A 13507-nucleotide genomic window follows, 5' to 3' on the forward strand; every position below is an offset into this window, starting at 1 on the left:
TCTCCAGTGGGCAGCCCGAAGCAGTTGTGGGGAAGCGCTCTGACTGGCCGGATCCCGGCGGGAGGAATCGGTAAAACAGCCTGCTGACCTTCACGGACCTCACGCTGGTTTCACGCCGCTTTGCATAGTGTCTCTACGGGACGGAAGCGTTCCAGTGTCGCTCAGAAACTGAGTGAGAAGATGGAGAGTCGGAGGGAGCCTTTTATGCCTTTTTAAGAAGCCGTAATCCGTCAGAGGACCGAATCTTTACACGTTGTAAAAGCGATAAAGTTTCTCGTTTTTACGGCATGTGGTTAGCCAGAAGCAGCTGCGGGGAATCGTTCTCTTTTGTTTGTCGTTTTAACGAGATACTGCTGAGTTCATTTCCTAGCTCTGGTAGCTAAATACTACGTTGTAGTTGAACGTTACAAATGTAAGAGTACTTTATTGATCCTAATGGCAAATTAAATGTCGTTCAAATTCTTTAGTCATTGTAGATGGTGACGGTTATTGGCAAGAAAGATCTCCTGTAGCGGTCTGTATTACAGCGAATAAGAAGAAACCTCTGACTGAAGACGCTCTGTTTTTCTAAGACAATCTCATAAAGAAGATGGTCAGGATTATACATAATTTTATTGATTTTATATAAAATCATTCTTTGTTTGATCATCTCCAGAAATAATTCCAAAATACTTTTTTATAAAGTCAAAATTCTGAGATTAAAATCAGTTTCTGATTTTACGTTTCTCGGAATTCTGACTTTAATCCCAGAATTAAAAATTTAATCCAAGAATTGTAACTTTTTTTGTCAGAATTCCGATTTAATCTCAGAATTTAATTTTTTTCCACAAAATGATGTATTTAACCCCCAATTAAAAATTAAGTCAAAAGATTTACTTTTTTGCTCATAATTATACATTTAATACCAGAAATCCAACATTTTCTGTTTTTAAATCAGAATTCCATCTTTTCTCTCATATTTCTAAGATTAAATTCAGATTTCTCTTTTTTCAGTGGCCCTAATATTCTTCCGTACACCTCAGATCATTTGGGCCTGAACTAAAATCACAAAAGCAGATCTGTAGCTGTGATTTCAAGTCGTAACTTTTCCTTGACAGGATGGCAGCAGCGAGGAAAAGGAAAAGTGAAGCTTTGGGAGATGAAACCGAGGATGAGGAGAGAGGAGACAGGCGAAGGAGGATCAGGAAAACCAACAAATACATCGGAGCTCATGTTGGTATTCAAGGTAAACTTTACTTCCTACAGCAGAATATTTTATTTCTGTGGCAGAGAAATGAGTTCAGTCCAGTTTTATGTCAGCAGCAGCAGAGGGAGAACGATTAACTGATGGCAGCAACATCTCATCCGATGCCTTTTCCTGACAGAAAATAGAAAGTTAACAGTTTAAATAACAGTAAATTGTGCAAATGGGAGAGTAGTAGGAGAAGAAAGTGAGGAAAAGTGGTCAGTTTGTCCACCAGCAGCCCAACTGCAGAGATAAATCAGGATAACCTCGTCTACTGGTGCTGTCTCTGCAGGAGGGATCTGGAAGGCGGTGGAGTCCAGCGCGGCGCTCGGCGCCGGCGCCTTCGCTCTGTTTCTGGGCTCTCAGCGCTCGTGGAAGAGGCCGGCGCTGGACCCGGCCGCTGCAGATCGGTTCCAGGAGAAATGCTCCGAGCTCGGCTTCGACCCGGCTCACATCCTGCCTCACGGCTCCTACCTGATGAACTGCGGATCGCCCAAAGACGGTTTGTCCTTCAGCGTGCCGGTCGCCTCGGGTCGGTCGGTCCGCTGAGTTTGCGCTCCGCTCCGCTGCAGACGTGTCTGAGAAGAGCCGCGTCCTGCTGGTGGACGAGCTGAGCCGCTGCAGCCGCCTCGGCCTCCGCCTCTACAACTTCCACCCCGGATCCTCGCTGGGCGCCATCACCACCCAGCAGTGCCTGGACAAGATCGCCGCAGCCATCAACCACGCTCACCAGCAAACTCCTGCTGTGGTCACAGGTACGGAGCAACAACAAGCACAAAAAGATCAGAGCTGGTTCTGCTGCACAACGAGGCGACAATCAACACGAAAAGCACTGCAAAACACTAAAACTAACCAAGTATTTACGTGTAGTTTTGTCTTATTTGAAGTGTACTAAGACATTAGCATCATAAACTGGACATAAATACTTAGTTTCTTTGTGGCTCAGTGTTGGAGAACATGAGCGGTCAGGGCAGCACAGTGGGGGGTCGGTTCTGTGAGCTGCGGCGGATCATCGACCGGGTCAGGGACCGGAGCAGAGTGGGGGTGTGTCTGGACACCTGCCACGCCTTCGCCGCAGGTAACACTCCTCCACTTCCCCTCACAGCAGAGGCACGAGCTCAAAACGTTTCAGATCGTTTTCCGTTTCTTCTGGGAAGGTCACGACCTGGCAGCAGACGGCGGCGTGGCGGCCATGTTGGATCAATTTGATCAGGAGGTCGGGCTTCGCTACCTGAGAGCGGTTCACCTGAATGACTCCAAAGGTCCAGCTGGAAAAACCTGCAATATCCACGTTTCTAAAGTTTCTGCAGGATTACAATAATTCTGGGTTTTCATCACAATTTAACTTTAAGTTTATTTCAGTTTGTTTTAATTAGTTTTTACAGCGTTTGCTAGTTTTTATTAATTAGATATTGTTTTGTTTTTCTTAGTTATAGCAATAGTTTTAGTTTTTTCATATGCTGATTAATTTTTAGGTGCATCATTTTTTAAAATGAAGGCAATGTGATTATTTATGCATCGTTTGGAAATGAATATTTAACAGAAGATAACCTTTCTAAAAAAATGTTATCATTTTCTCCAACTTTTGCTGTCTTTCATAAATAAATACCGTAAACTGCTTCTGTGGGGGTAAATATACATTTCACATCAATTCAAAAGGCTGATAAATGGATTCATAAACATGAAAACAAAGGATATCATAACTATAACTTCAGTTTTAGTGCAATTTAGTTCTAGTTGCTTAAAGTTTTTCCCCATTAATTACAGTTTTATAACCAAAATGTTTGTTGGTTTTATTCAACCTTGGTCTGCTGCTGTCTGCAGGGAAACTGGGCTGCAACCTGGACCGGCATGAAGACATCCGGAAAGGAAACATCGGGCTCTCGGCGTTCCGGGACGTCGTCAACGAGCCGCGGCTGGACGGCGTCCCGCTGATCCTGGAGACGCCCGGACGGTGAGGGCCGGAAACCCGTCCGACAGACGGTTCAGCTTCAGGTTTTACCGCCATCTTTGTTTCCCTGCAGGCCGGGATTCCAAGACGCCGAGCAAATCGAGCTTCTTTACTCACTGTGTGAGAAAAATAAAGAATGAGAGAAAACAGAAACAACCGAGGGCCAAGCAAGAACATAAAACAATAAAATTAAAGGATAAAGTCACAACATTATGAAAATAAAGTAAAAATAAATTAAGAGAATGAAGTCATAAAATTGAGAAGATTTAAAAAAATTATGAGACTAAAGTAATACAATAAATAAATTCATATTACGAGACTAAAGAATAAAATCATATTATGAAAATAGTCAAAGTTGAGAATAAATTTAATATAAAAATAAAGTCAGTATTATGAGAAGTTCATGACACTAAAGTCATAAAATTAAGAGAATAGTCGAAATGATACAAGCATAACGTTGCAGTATTGCGATAATAGTCATATTACTTTATTAAAATATAATTACTGAAATATAACTCTATTATTCTTGTCTTAATATTATGACTTTGTCCTCAAGGTTTTATTTCTTTGTGTGGCTCCATCACCATCCAACCTGTTTTAAAGAAATGTTTCCGTTTTCTGCCTTAAATAAACAATTTCAATAAATCTGGTCCTGCGGGGATTTGTTTGGCCACAAGGGGGCAGCAGCCTTTCAGAAATACTCCACAAACTTTATTCCTACGAGAAAGAAAAGCAGCAAATAAAGACAAGTTTTCTGTACAAAACCTTAATATAATCCTATAATGCCTCCATTTGTGAAGGTAAAATCTATATTTTTATTTATATTTTCCAACCTGTTTGGTTTCATCTGCTGAGCAGGTCCGGTTGCTGGTACTGGACTCAATAAATCAATTAACCACATGCTTTAAAAAAACCTCAATTTTCATTTTTATGATTTATCACTTTTCTCTTTCTACCACAAACTGGATGATAAAAGTTTCAGTTTGGTGTTTTGGTCTCAACTAATCCTTTTTTAAGGTCATTTTTGTTTCCAGAGAATTCATAATTGATTTTATTTGTTGTGTCTGTTTTATTTATTTTGGATATTTAAAATGTCTTTCTGTTCCCGTGTTAAATGTTCATTAGCAGGTGAAGTGTGAGAATGTGTTCTGGCATCATCATATTACTGGAAAATGATCTCAAAACATCAAAATTATCGTTTATCACGATAACGTCTGGGACGATTTATCGCCCAGCAACATTAGTTACCATGACAGGCCTGTATTTGTTTGGGATGTTTTTTTATTTCTGGGTTGTTAAAACCCACTGACCCACATTTCCTGTTGGCTGCTCCAGCGTTCGGTCAGAAACCCGACGGCGCCGTCAGCCTCGCAGGGAACCGATTCTTCTGACGCCCGAGGTGAAACAGTCGGTTGAACCGAAGCTTCAAGCATTTCGTGGCATTTTCTGACACCAAGCATCAGATTCAGCAGCTTCTGTGGATTTTATACGATAAACACGAAGCTGCATAAATTATGATTCAAGTGTCCTAGTTAAAGCTGCAGCTGGGCCTGTTACAATAAACATTACTAGACGATAAATCATCCCAGAAGTTATCGTGATAAACAATAATGCTGTTCTGAGATAATTTTGCAGTCATATAATAATACAAGAACATTCTCAAACTTTAAATTCTTAATATTTAACACAGGAAGTGCAAAACATTTCAAATAACCAAAATAAATAAACAAAACAAATAAAATGAATTATGAAATTTTTGAACAAAAATTAATTAATTTATTCCTACTTAATACATCAATATGGAACCTTATATCTGCCTAAACTAGACCCCCTCAGCATGCTGCTGCCACCACCGTGGGTTCGTTCAGGTCAGACGTTTTCACGTCGCTCTACCAGCAGCAAGTTTGGTTTGACATGAACAAGCCGGTCCAGACGCGGCGCCGCTCAGAGACAGGAAGTGTTCCTGGCTGGTAGATTGACCCCGCCCACAGGAAATGCCTGTCCTGCGAGTCTTCAGCCATGAAACGACGCCTGCTGCTGCTGCTGCTGCCGCCGGAGGCGGCGTGCGCTGCAGTCCAGCCCGACGGAGAGTAAACCATCGTAAAACCAGAATTAATCGGGTTTAGGACAAACAGAAGAACCAAATGGGCCAGAAATCGTCTTCAGATGTTGTAGGTTCTGGGTTATTGTTTGCTCTGGACATGAGTCACTGCTTTGTGCTCCAAATATTTTCCATTTGCAGTTATGAACCTTTAGAGCCTGGCAGAGACGATCTTCATCCAACTGGAGCTTTTTGTTTCTGTTCCTGCTGAGGAATCCGCCCGCTGGTTGCCATAGTAACAGTGGGAAAAAGGTTTTAAACGCGCGATATGAAGAGTTTACTTTCTGACCTTCACCTAAAAACGAAAACTGCAGCAGAGGTGTTCAAAGTGCGGTGCGGGGGCCATATGTGGCCCGCAGACTGTTCAGCTAATTAATGCAAAATTATTACAAAATCTTCTGATAATGGAAAATGTTAGAAAGTATCCATGTTTTAATTACGTTTAAAGTAAATATAAACTCATCAGTTTAGTGACTTTTAGTCAGAACCACAATGAATCTGCTAAATACAACAGGATGAAAAAGACACAAATGACCTTTTATATTATATTATTCATACATTAATAAATATTTCTGATTCACTTCCAGACTAATCTGCACATCCTTTTCCATCATCACATCTGACTATTTAGTTTAATTTAGTTTTGCATATTTAATTTGTTGTTGAGTTATACAAACTATTTTTGGCCCAAGTGACAAAAAGTAGAGCTGATCTTACTTGAGTTTCATTTTAGCCTGCTCTGCCCAGCTCTGACGAAATCTGCTGTACTGGCTGTAAACTCAAAACACACACACACACACACACACACACACACACACACACACACACACACACACACACACACACACACACACACACACACACACACACACACACACACACACAAGTTCAGAAGAAATTAGAGCTTCAGGGCAGAGTGAGCCTCGTTCTGCTTTGTCAGCCAATCCTTTATTTTTGCAGCAGCCATCATGAGTCGGTTTGAACTCCGGTGGAAAGCGGGCGGTCGGCCTGCAGCTCTGAAACCGTCTGGGTTTCTCCCTGAGGACGGTGTGTGTAGCGAGGGGCCGGCCGTCTGAGTGGACGCAGCTATAACCGGCTGAAACAGGAAGATTTACGGCCAAGATGGCGCTGCAGAAATCAACATCAGAAAGGTTGCAGGACTGGCTTCCTGTTGGCTCAGGAAGAGGAATGCTACCCAGCGAACGAACCAGAACCTTAACGACAGAAACAGGAAGCGCCTTCATAAAGCTCCAGCAGCTCAGACATTTGGTTTAATGCACCGATTGCAGTTTTCAGGCCGATCGCCGATCTTTAACGCTGCAGGATGCAACTTTTCTAAAAATATTTGGTAACTCTTTATTTGAAGGGTTAGCATGAGACTGGCATGAACATGAAGGAATCTTTATGAATGTTTATGACTGCTGCCATTAAATAATGACACTCTTAATGCAAAGCTGCAGTAAAAGTGTGCAGCTTTGTGTGTGTGTGTCTGTGTGTGTGTGTGTGTGTGTGTGTGTGTGTTGGAAGCCAGTACATGCTGGGTCAGTCATGCTCCTGCTGAGAGCTCCACGGCTCTGGCAGACATTCCTCACCATGCTAACACTCTTTGCTTGCGGTTTCTTTTATCACAGCTCTAGAGGTCACCGCTCTGTGGAAAGGTCAACTAAACACAGCGGTCTATACAGTTTACACCACGGCTGCTCTGGGACACATCACATTCAGCAGCTCGTTCCGCCTGATCTGTTCATTCCTTCTCTGCGTCGGTTTAATGGCTCAAAGTTTTTACCTGAACGCAGAAACCTGAGCAGAGTTTCAGGAACAAACACCTCAGCTCACTTATTGTTTGAGAAACACTTTAATCTCCATGGCAACCATTCAGCTGTCCAGAGAGCCTGGATGGACCTAGCCCCGCCTTCGAGGTGCAGCCCCCCCCACTCAGCTCCTCCAGACTAGCCAGCAGTAATTAGCAACCAGCTGCTGAGCTCATTTTAGGAGCTGCTGCTCAGAGCAACGCTGGTAGAAACATTAATAGAGGAGCCATGTTGGGACCACTTCCTGGAGGCGGAGCTTCAGAAAGAGCAGGAGTTCTTAAAGAGACAGAAGCCCAATTTCAAGGTGTTAAATCAGGAAGTTAAGTTTATTTACATGTATCATATTTTGTATATATAGTATTTCAATTACAGCTGAAAGTAATCTTGCAAACGTCCATGGACAGATGGACGGATGATTGATGGATGAAAGGATGGACATGATGTGCCTGGAAGACACATAATACTGCCCCTTTAAGGTAAATCTGGAGGAGTCAAAGGTCACCAAGGCGACATAAAGTTTCTCTGTCCTCCTGTCTGTCCGTCTTTCTGTCCTTTCCTGTCGGGTTTTGCAGCAGCAGAAAGTATTTTCCTACAATGGTCCATTGTCCCACTTCCTGCTGGGTCAGAATTCACGGAAACGCCGCAGAGCAAACAAACAGCGGCGGCCCTCCAGGCGGCGCGGGGCCGCTCAGGGGGAACCCGGCCCCTGCTCCTGTCAGGAAGCTAATGGGCGTCGCGACCCCACGACCCTGCGGCTCGCTGTGTGAAAGCCATGGAGGCCGGAGGAGGGCGGAGTCAGTAAAATAAAACCGGCGGCGGGGATTTCCAGCTGAGGTTTATGGCCGGTCGTTTGTGACATCACTCAGCCTGGAAACGCTGCGACGTCGTCTGGTTTTCACATTTAGGATTAAAATGTTTAAACTCCAAGTTCAGAAGATGAAACCACTGGGATATTTAAAGCAAAATGAGTTCAAAAAAATTATCTCATCTTCCCAAAAGTAAAATAACTGGATAATAATTCAGATTACCAGTAATTATGGATAATAATCATGTCTGGACAGTTTTCATGGTAATCTGGATGGATGGATGGATGGATGGATGGATGGATGGATGGATGGAGTCGCTGTCTCTTTAAATCAGGTCAAAGTTAAGCGGGAAGTCGTCGTTTCTGCTCCTCGTTTTGTTTCTGTTTGTTTCTCTGCAGATGAAAAATGGTTTCTGGAAACGTTTCAATCTCATGCTTATTCAGACGCTAAAGGAGCAGAAAGAAAAACCAGCAGGAATAAACATAAACTCACAGCAGGACGTCAGACAGAGCAGCAGGTGAGCAGCTGACCAGAACCAGGTAAACTCTGTTTAGATTCATTTAGAAGTTTCTGAGATTCAAAAGTAATAAAATAATTTTTTTTTAAAATCTAAAAAATACGTGAAAATTTCTGAGATTAATCTAAAAATGTTCTGTTGTTTCTTTCTAGACAATTTTTTACTTTTTAAACTCAAAAGGTTTTTCTAGTAAACCTACATTTTTGCATAAAAATGGAGGGGTAATTTAACACCTTGAAATTGGGCCTCTGTCTCTTTAAGAACTCCTGCTGTTTCTGAAGCTCCGCCTCCAGGAAGTGGTCCCAACATGGTTCCTCTATTAATGTTTTTACCAGCGTTGCTCTGAGCAGCAGCTCCTATAATGAGCTCAGCAGCTGGTTGCTAATTGCTGCTGGCTAGTCTGGAGGAGCTGAGTGGGGGGGGCTGCACCTCGAAGGCGGGGCTAGGTCCAGTCAGGCGTTTTGAACAGCTGAATGGTTGCCATGGTGATTAGAGGATTTGAAAGAATCAAGGCAACACTCCAGGTTTGTTCTTGATGAGGAAAAACATGAAAACATGGTGGACAGATGCGCGACACCGGCCCTTTAAAAAATTCACAGTTATGCACCTTCCAGGTTTATTGTTGCAACGTAACAAAAAGTGTAAAAGTTCAGTGGTCGAACGCTGAAGGTTTTCAGTGTTTCACCAACATTTCACCTCTTTATATTTAACTCTTCTGTCTTTGTGAATCAAACCGGAAACATTCTGAACTTTAGCCAAAACAAAACGAACTTGTTCACAGAACGTAACTGAGAAACATCTGGCAAACGTGATGCCACACTACGGTGTGTAATTTAAGTCATTTCTGTTATTTCATTACCTGAAATCTTTAGTTCAAATCTTCCGTAAGTACGTCCATCAGCAGACTGACTCGCATATGAAACGTTGGGTGCAGGAGGAGGAGGGCGCCAGAGGCTGAATAAATATCTTTTCATTCCCATTTGTGCCTCATAAAAACTATTTTAGGATATTTCTCTGGTTTTGAAGATGAATGTTCTCTTGTAACGCCTTCTCTCCTCACACACCTACTGATGGCAGGAAGTAGGTTTAGATGTTAGCGATTGTTAAATATGAAGCTTTTCAGTGAGATTAAATTATTTGAATAAGATATTTTTATCAGAATCTCCTCAGGGGAAAATATGTGGCTTCAGAAAACGATGGGCGGCTCCAGGAAGGAAAACCTGCCGTTCCTCTTCCCGTCTTGACCCCGCCTGACCCCTGCTCTCCTTTGTTCCCCTGTTAGGCTGATAAAATTAGTCTTTGACTGTGAGCAGAACAACAAAACAGCGAAACGCGTCTGCAGAGGAACCTGCAGCTGAAACACAACGACAAGATCGACTGAACTCTGAAGTGCTTCTTAAAGAGCAACATGGAGCTTCAGTGTTTCGCTTCAGGTCCAGGTTTCCCTGAGGAGCCGCTTGTAAAGTTACCCAAAAAATAATAATCATTTATTTTATTTAACCTGATAGACAAAAATGGCTTTAATGTTGCAAAGTCATATTTTCACCATTTATTTATTAATCTATAGATGTCACAGTTTCATGCTAAATATTTAGCTCCAAGCTAAATACTATTTAGCTACAAAACTAAAAATTTAGCTACAAACTAAATATGTACAGTTGGCAAGCTAAATAATATTTGGCTAGTAAGCTAAATATTGAGCTCAAATTAAATATGTAGCTAAAAAGTTAAATATTAAAATTCAAACTCATTAGCCAACTAAATAATTAGCTTCTAACTAAACATCTAGTTAGAATAAACTAAATATCTAATCTAAAAAACAGAAAAATTAGCTCCCTGCCGCTCCTGCGTATCTGTCCAGGCTACTTTATAAACCACAGTGTCATCAGCTTGTAAACGTATTTTAGCTACATTTAGTCCTTTTATTTGCTTTTTAAAAAAAACTACCTGCTCCTTTAACTTGATTAACTGATTTTTGCGCAGCTGTCCAAGTCAACATCCCACCTGTAGTTTACCTGAGTGTATAACTTGAAAAACATTTGTTATTCACCTGGTTGTGCTTCATGCTAGCTAACGCTTTTCTACTAGTACGAAGGTGAAGTTTTTTCTTTTGTTTCCTGCTCATTTCATGCATCTGTTTTCAAGAAACAAGCTGTTTAATTTCAACGTTCTGCATCCTGACCCTCATCACTCACATAAAGATCTTATTTCATGCGTTCTTGCTGTCAGGAAAACAAACACTCTGGGTCATTACTCTAAGAAAAGCTTTCCCAAACAGGCCTGTGATAAGCAAACGCCAAACTGGGATTGCTTGGAAGTCTGTGTGAATCAAACGCTGGTCAGGCTGAGCCTTAATCAGAGCAAAGTGATGAAGGTTTCTGACAAATCTGCAAACAAGATAGGAATCCAGAGGCTCCATGTTGTTAAACCGACCAGAGCAGCAGGAACAAAAGGTCAAATCCAAAGGTGACAAAACTCAAATCAGTGAGAAACGATCGAGTCGTGAGAGAGTTTAGAGAAGAAACACAAACTTAGACCAAGAAAAATGGAAAACAGGCGGAGGGAGATTGTGAAAAGCACTAAATTTGTAATCTTGCCTCCCTTCAGGGACTCTGAACGGCGTCCAAAAGCTTTTCTGAGCAAATAGCTGACATGCTTCAGGACAGAAGTTGTTTATGTTGGGTTGCAGCGCAAGAGAGAGAGGAGAGGGATGCAGAAACAGGCGGGGAGGGGGCACAGAACGCCGCTAACCTCAGGGAAAACAGAGGATGTGCTGCTTTTCCTACTTCATGTGGTCAGACAGGTTCTGCTCCGGTCTTCATCCTACAGCCACGCCTGCGATCGCATCTGAGGGAAATTAAAAAAATTATGCTTCAAATCGTTATTTCATAGAAACACAATCATATCTAAATGAAAATATGGGCGTGTTTAACCTTAGGAGAGAAAGGATTTTACTGCAGTCACATTAAAAATAATGTAATGTATAAAATAAACTTGGATTTATTTTACACAAAAATCTGGAGTCCAACTTTATAATGTACAGAAGAGGATTAAGGCCAAAACAAAATTAATTCAGAATTTTTCTCAGGATTATGACTTTAATACTAAAAGTCATAATCCAAAAAAAAGTAAATATTCAGAGGAAAAAATAATTCTGAGATTTAAGTCCGATTGTTTTTTCCCCTGTGGCTTTGATCTCTTCCCATAAAAATGTGACACCAAAAGTCCCTGATTTCATTTATTCTTTTTAAAATAATTTTATATAGACACATTTTAAAAAAATAAAGACTAAAAAGTTAAAGTTCCTGATGAACTGGTTTCTGTGAGGCAGATCAACGGTTCTTTGGTTCGGCCCGTTTCCTTGGCAACACCTGAACCAAAGGTTTGGAACAGTCAGCAAGGATTCAGAGATAAAGTCACATGATGGATCGATCAGCCTGACCGAATCCTGCATGGGGGGCGCTGAGGGGTCAAGGGTCAAAGGTGGCAAGCCTGGTCTCAGACACACAGCCAGCTGGTTTGGCCCAGATTCATGCCAGCGATGAATCCTCCTCTAGAGTTTAGAATCATTTTAAAGTTCGGACAGCTGATCCCAGTTCTGGTACCTGAATCTAACTGGACTCACAGAACGGAACCAAACTGGGTCACTTCAGGATGAACGATTCACATCGCTCGCTAATAAACAGACATATTCAGAGATTTTACTCTGGAACACAACAGCAGATTATTTGTGGAAAATTTGCCTGTTCAAGTATTTTTTTTAAAGTGCAAAGCTAAAACCAGTGGAGGGCATTGCTAACTAAAACGTTAGCTATGCTAACCCTAAAGCACTTACCATAAACATTAGCTGTGCTAATGCTAACACGCTAATGCGCTAACTTTCACCGTGTTGACAGATATCATGAGTAGATACAACATAACCACAGGGCTAAATTTGCAACAGCATTGCATTCTGGGTAAAAATAAACATCACTTAATGCACCAAAACAATTCATATATGTGAATTATTGCATTCATTTGTTCAATTAGCACCTCTAGCTGTATTGTACACTTGCCACTTACTCAATAAAGTTTTCCTAAAAACGGAAGAACAAGAAAGGAAACGGAAATGCTGCATAAACAACTTCAAAATAAAAGCATAAATATAAATCTCAAACTACTTGAAGAACTTTTAACAGTCAATAACTGACATTTTAACACAAATGTTTAATTATTCAACATATAGTTTATGTTGAATAAACTAAATAAATTAAGGCTACAGAAACTAAATGCGCTAAATGTTTTTGGGTTAGCAAAATGCTAAAGCGCTAAACATAAAACTAGCTCTAATTAACGAGTTTGAATTTACCTGGAGGAATTAAGTTAGGGTAGAGATTAGCTTTAGACTATAACTTAGGTTAAGCTTTTAAAATGTCTGCATGTCTAAAAATGTGATTTTTATTAAAACGCAGGAAAAGCAGATAAAATGTCAGCGGAGAACGGACAGGAAGCAGGTCAGTGCTGCTGACCTCAGAGGTCAGGATGGGATCCTCTTCCTGTTGAGTTCTTCCTGCTTCAGCATGAAAACGTTTCCATCCTTTCAAGAAACAACACGGCGATAGAGACGATATATTGATTTAAAGCTTAACGGCGGCAGCTGCAATAAATCAAAATAAATTTGATTAAAGTTTTAAAATAAATTTATTTAAGTTTTTAAATAAATCAAAAACTGTCCTGGTTGGAATAAACGTGACGTTGGACGTCAAACCAACAGGATCACGTCGTCATGTCGCGCCGCAGTGGACAGATTTCAGGTGCAGGTTGGGAAATCTGAGGGATTTACTAATTGTTGTGTTGCTAAGAAGCAGCAACACAAACAGATTACAAGGCGTGACTCACGATCTGCAGTCTGAAGGAACGCGCTCACCAACAGATGGGACGGCATTAAAACCGTCTGAAGTGCTAATAAATACTGTTTACCTCCATTTTTTATTTGAATTGAGTATTTTTCTTCAGTAAACAGGACAGTTTCATTTCTGCACAAAGCCAAACTGGACACTGCTGACCACAACAAGAAGTTTATGAAAATTGGTTTCTATTTAAATCAAAGCAAAATA

At 41.2% G+C, this 13507-nt stretch overlaps 1 protein-coding gene across 5 annotated transcripts; it reads left to right on the forward strand.

The window, feature by feature from the left end:
* Position 1: 1 nt before the first annotated feature.
* LOC106700032 (probable endonuclease 4) lies at positions 2-3318 on the forward strand. Of its 5 annotated transcripts, none has more exons than XM_014473547.2 (8): positions 2-70; positions 1098-1225; positions 1518-1727; positions 1798-1980; positions 2172-2303; positions 2383-2487; positions 3050-3179; positions 3250-3318. In XM_014473547.2, exons 2-8 carry the CDS (start codon positions 1099-1101, stop codon positions 3314-3316), a joined length of 954 nt encoding a protein of 317 aa, XP_014329033.1. In that variant the 5' UTR covers positions 2-70; position 1098; the 3' UTR covers positions 3317-3318. The 5 variants fall into 5 exon arrangements, with proteins under 5 accessions (XP_014329033.1, XP_023196947.1, XP_023196945.1 ...); XM_023341179.1 differs by lacking the exon at positions 2-70 and adding an exon at positions 93-172; XM_023341177.1 differs by lacking the exon at positions 2-70 and adding an exon at positions 142-412.
* The last annotated feature ends 10189 nt before the right edge of the window (positions 3319-13507 follow it).

The sequence above is a fragment of the Xiphophorus maculatus genome, chromosome 10 (genome assembly GCF_002775205.1).
Source record: "Xiphophorus maculatus strain JP 163 A chromosome 10, X_maculatus-5.0-male, whole genome shotgun sequence".
Taxonomy (NCBI): Eukaryota; Metazoa; Chordata; class Actinopteri; order Cyprinodontiformes; family Poeciliidae; genus Xiphophorus; species Xiphophorus maculatus.

What these genes read in the sequence shown, in the direction of transcription:
- LOC106700032 (XM_023341177.1), top strand. An exon ending in CTGCCACGCCTTCGCCGCAG is followed by an intron (nt 2,304 to 2,382) that starts GTAACACTCCTC and finishes TCTTCTGGGAAG; the next exon opens with GTCACGACCTGGCAGCAGAC. An exon ending in TCACCTGAATGACTCCAAAG is followed by an intron (nt 2,488 to 3,049) that starts GTCCAGCTGGAA and finishes TGCTGTCTGCAG; the next exon opens with GGAAACTGGGCTGCAACCTG.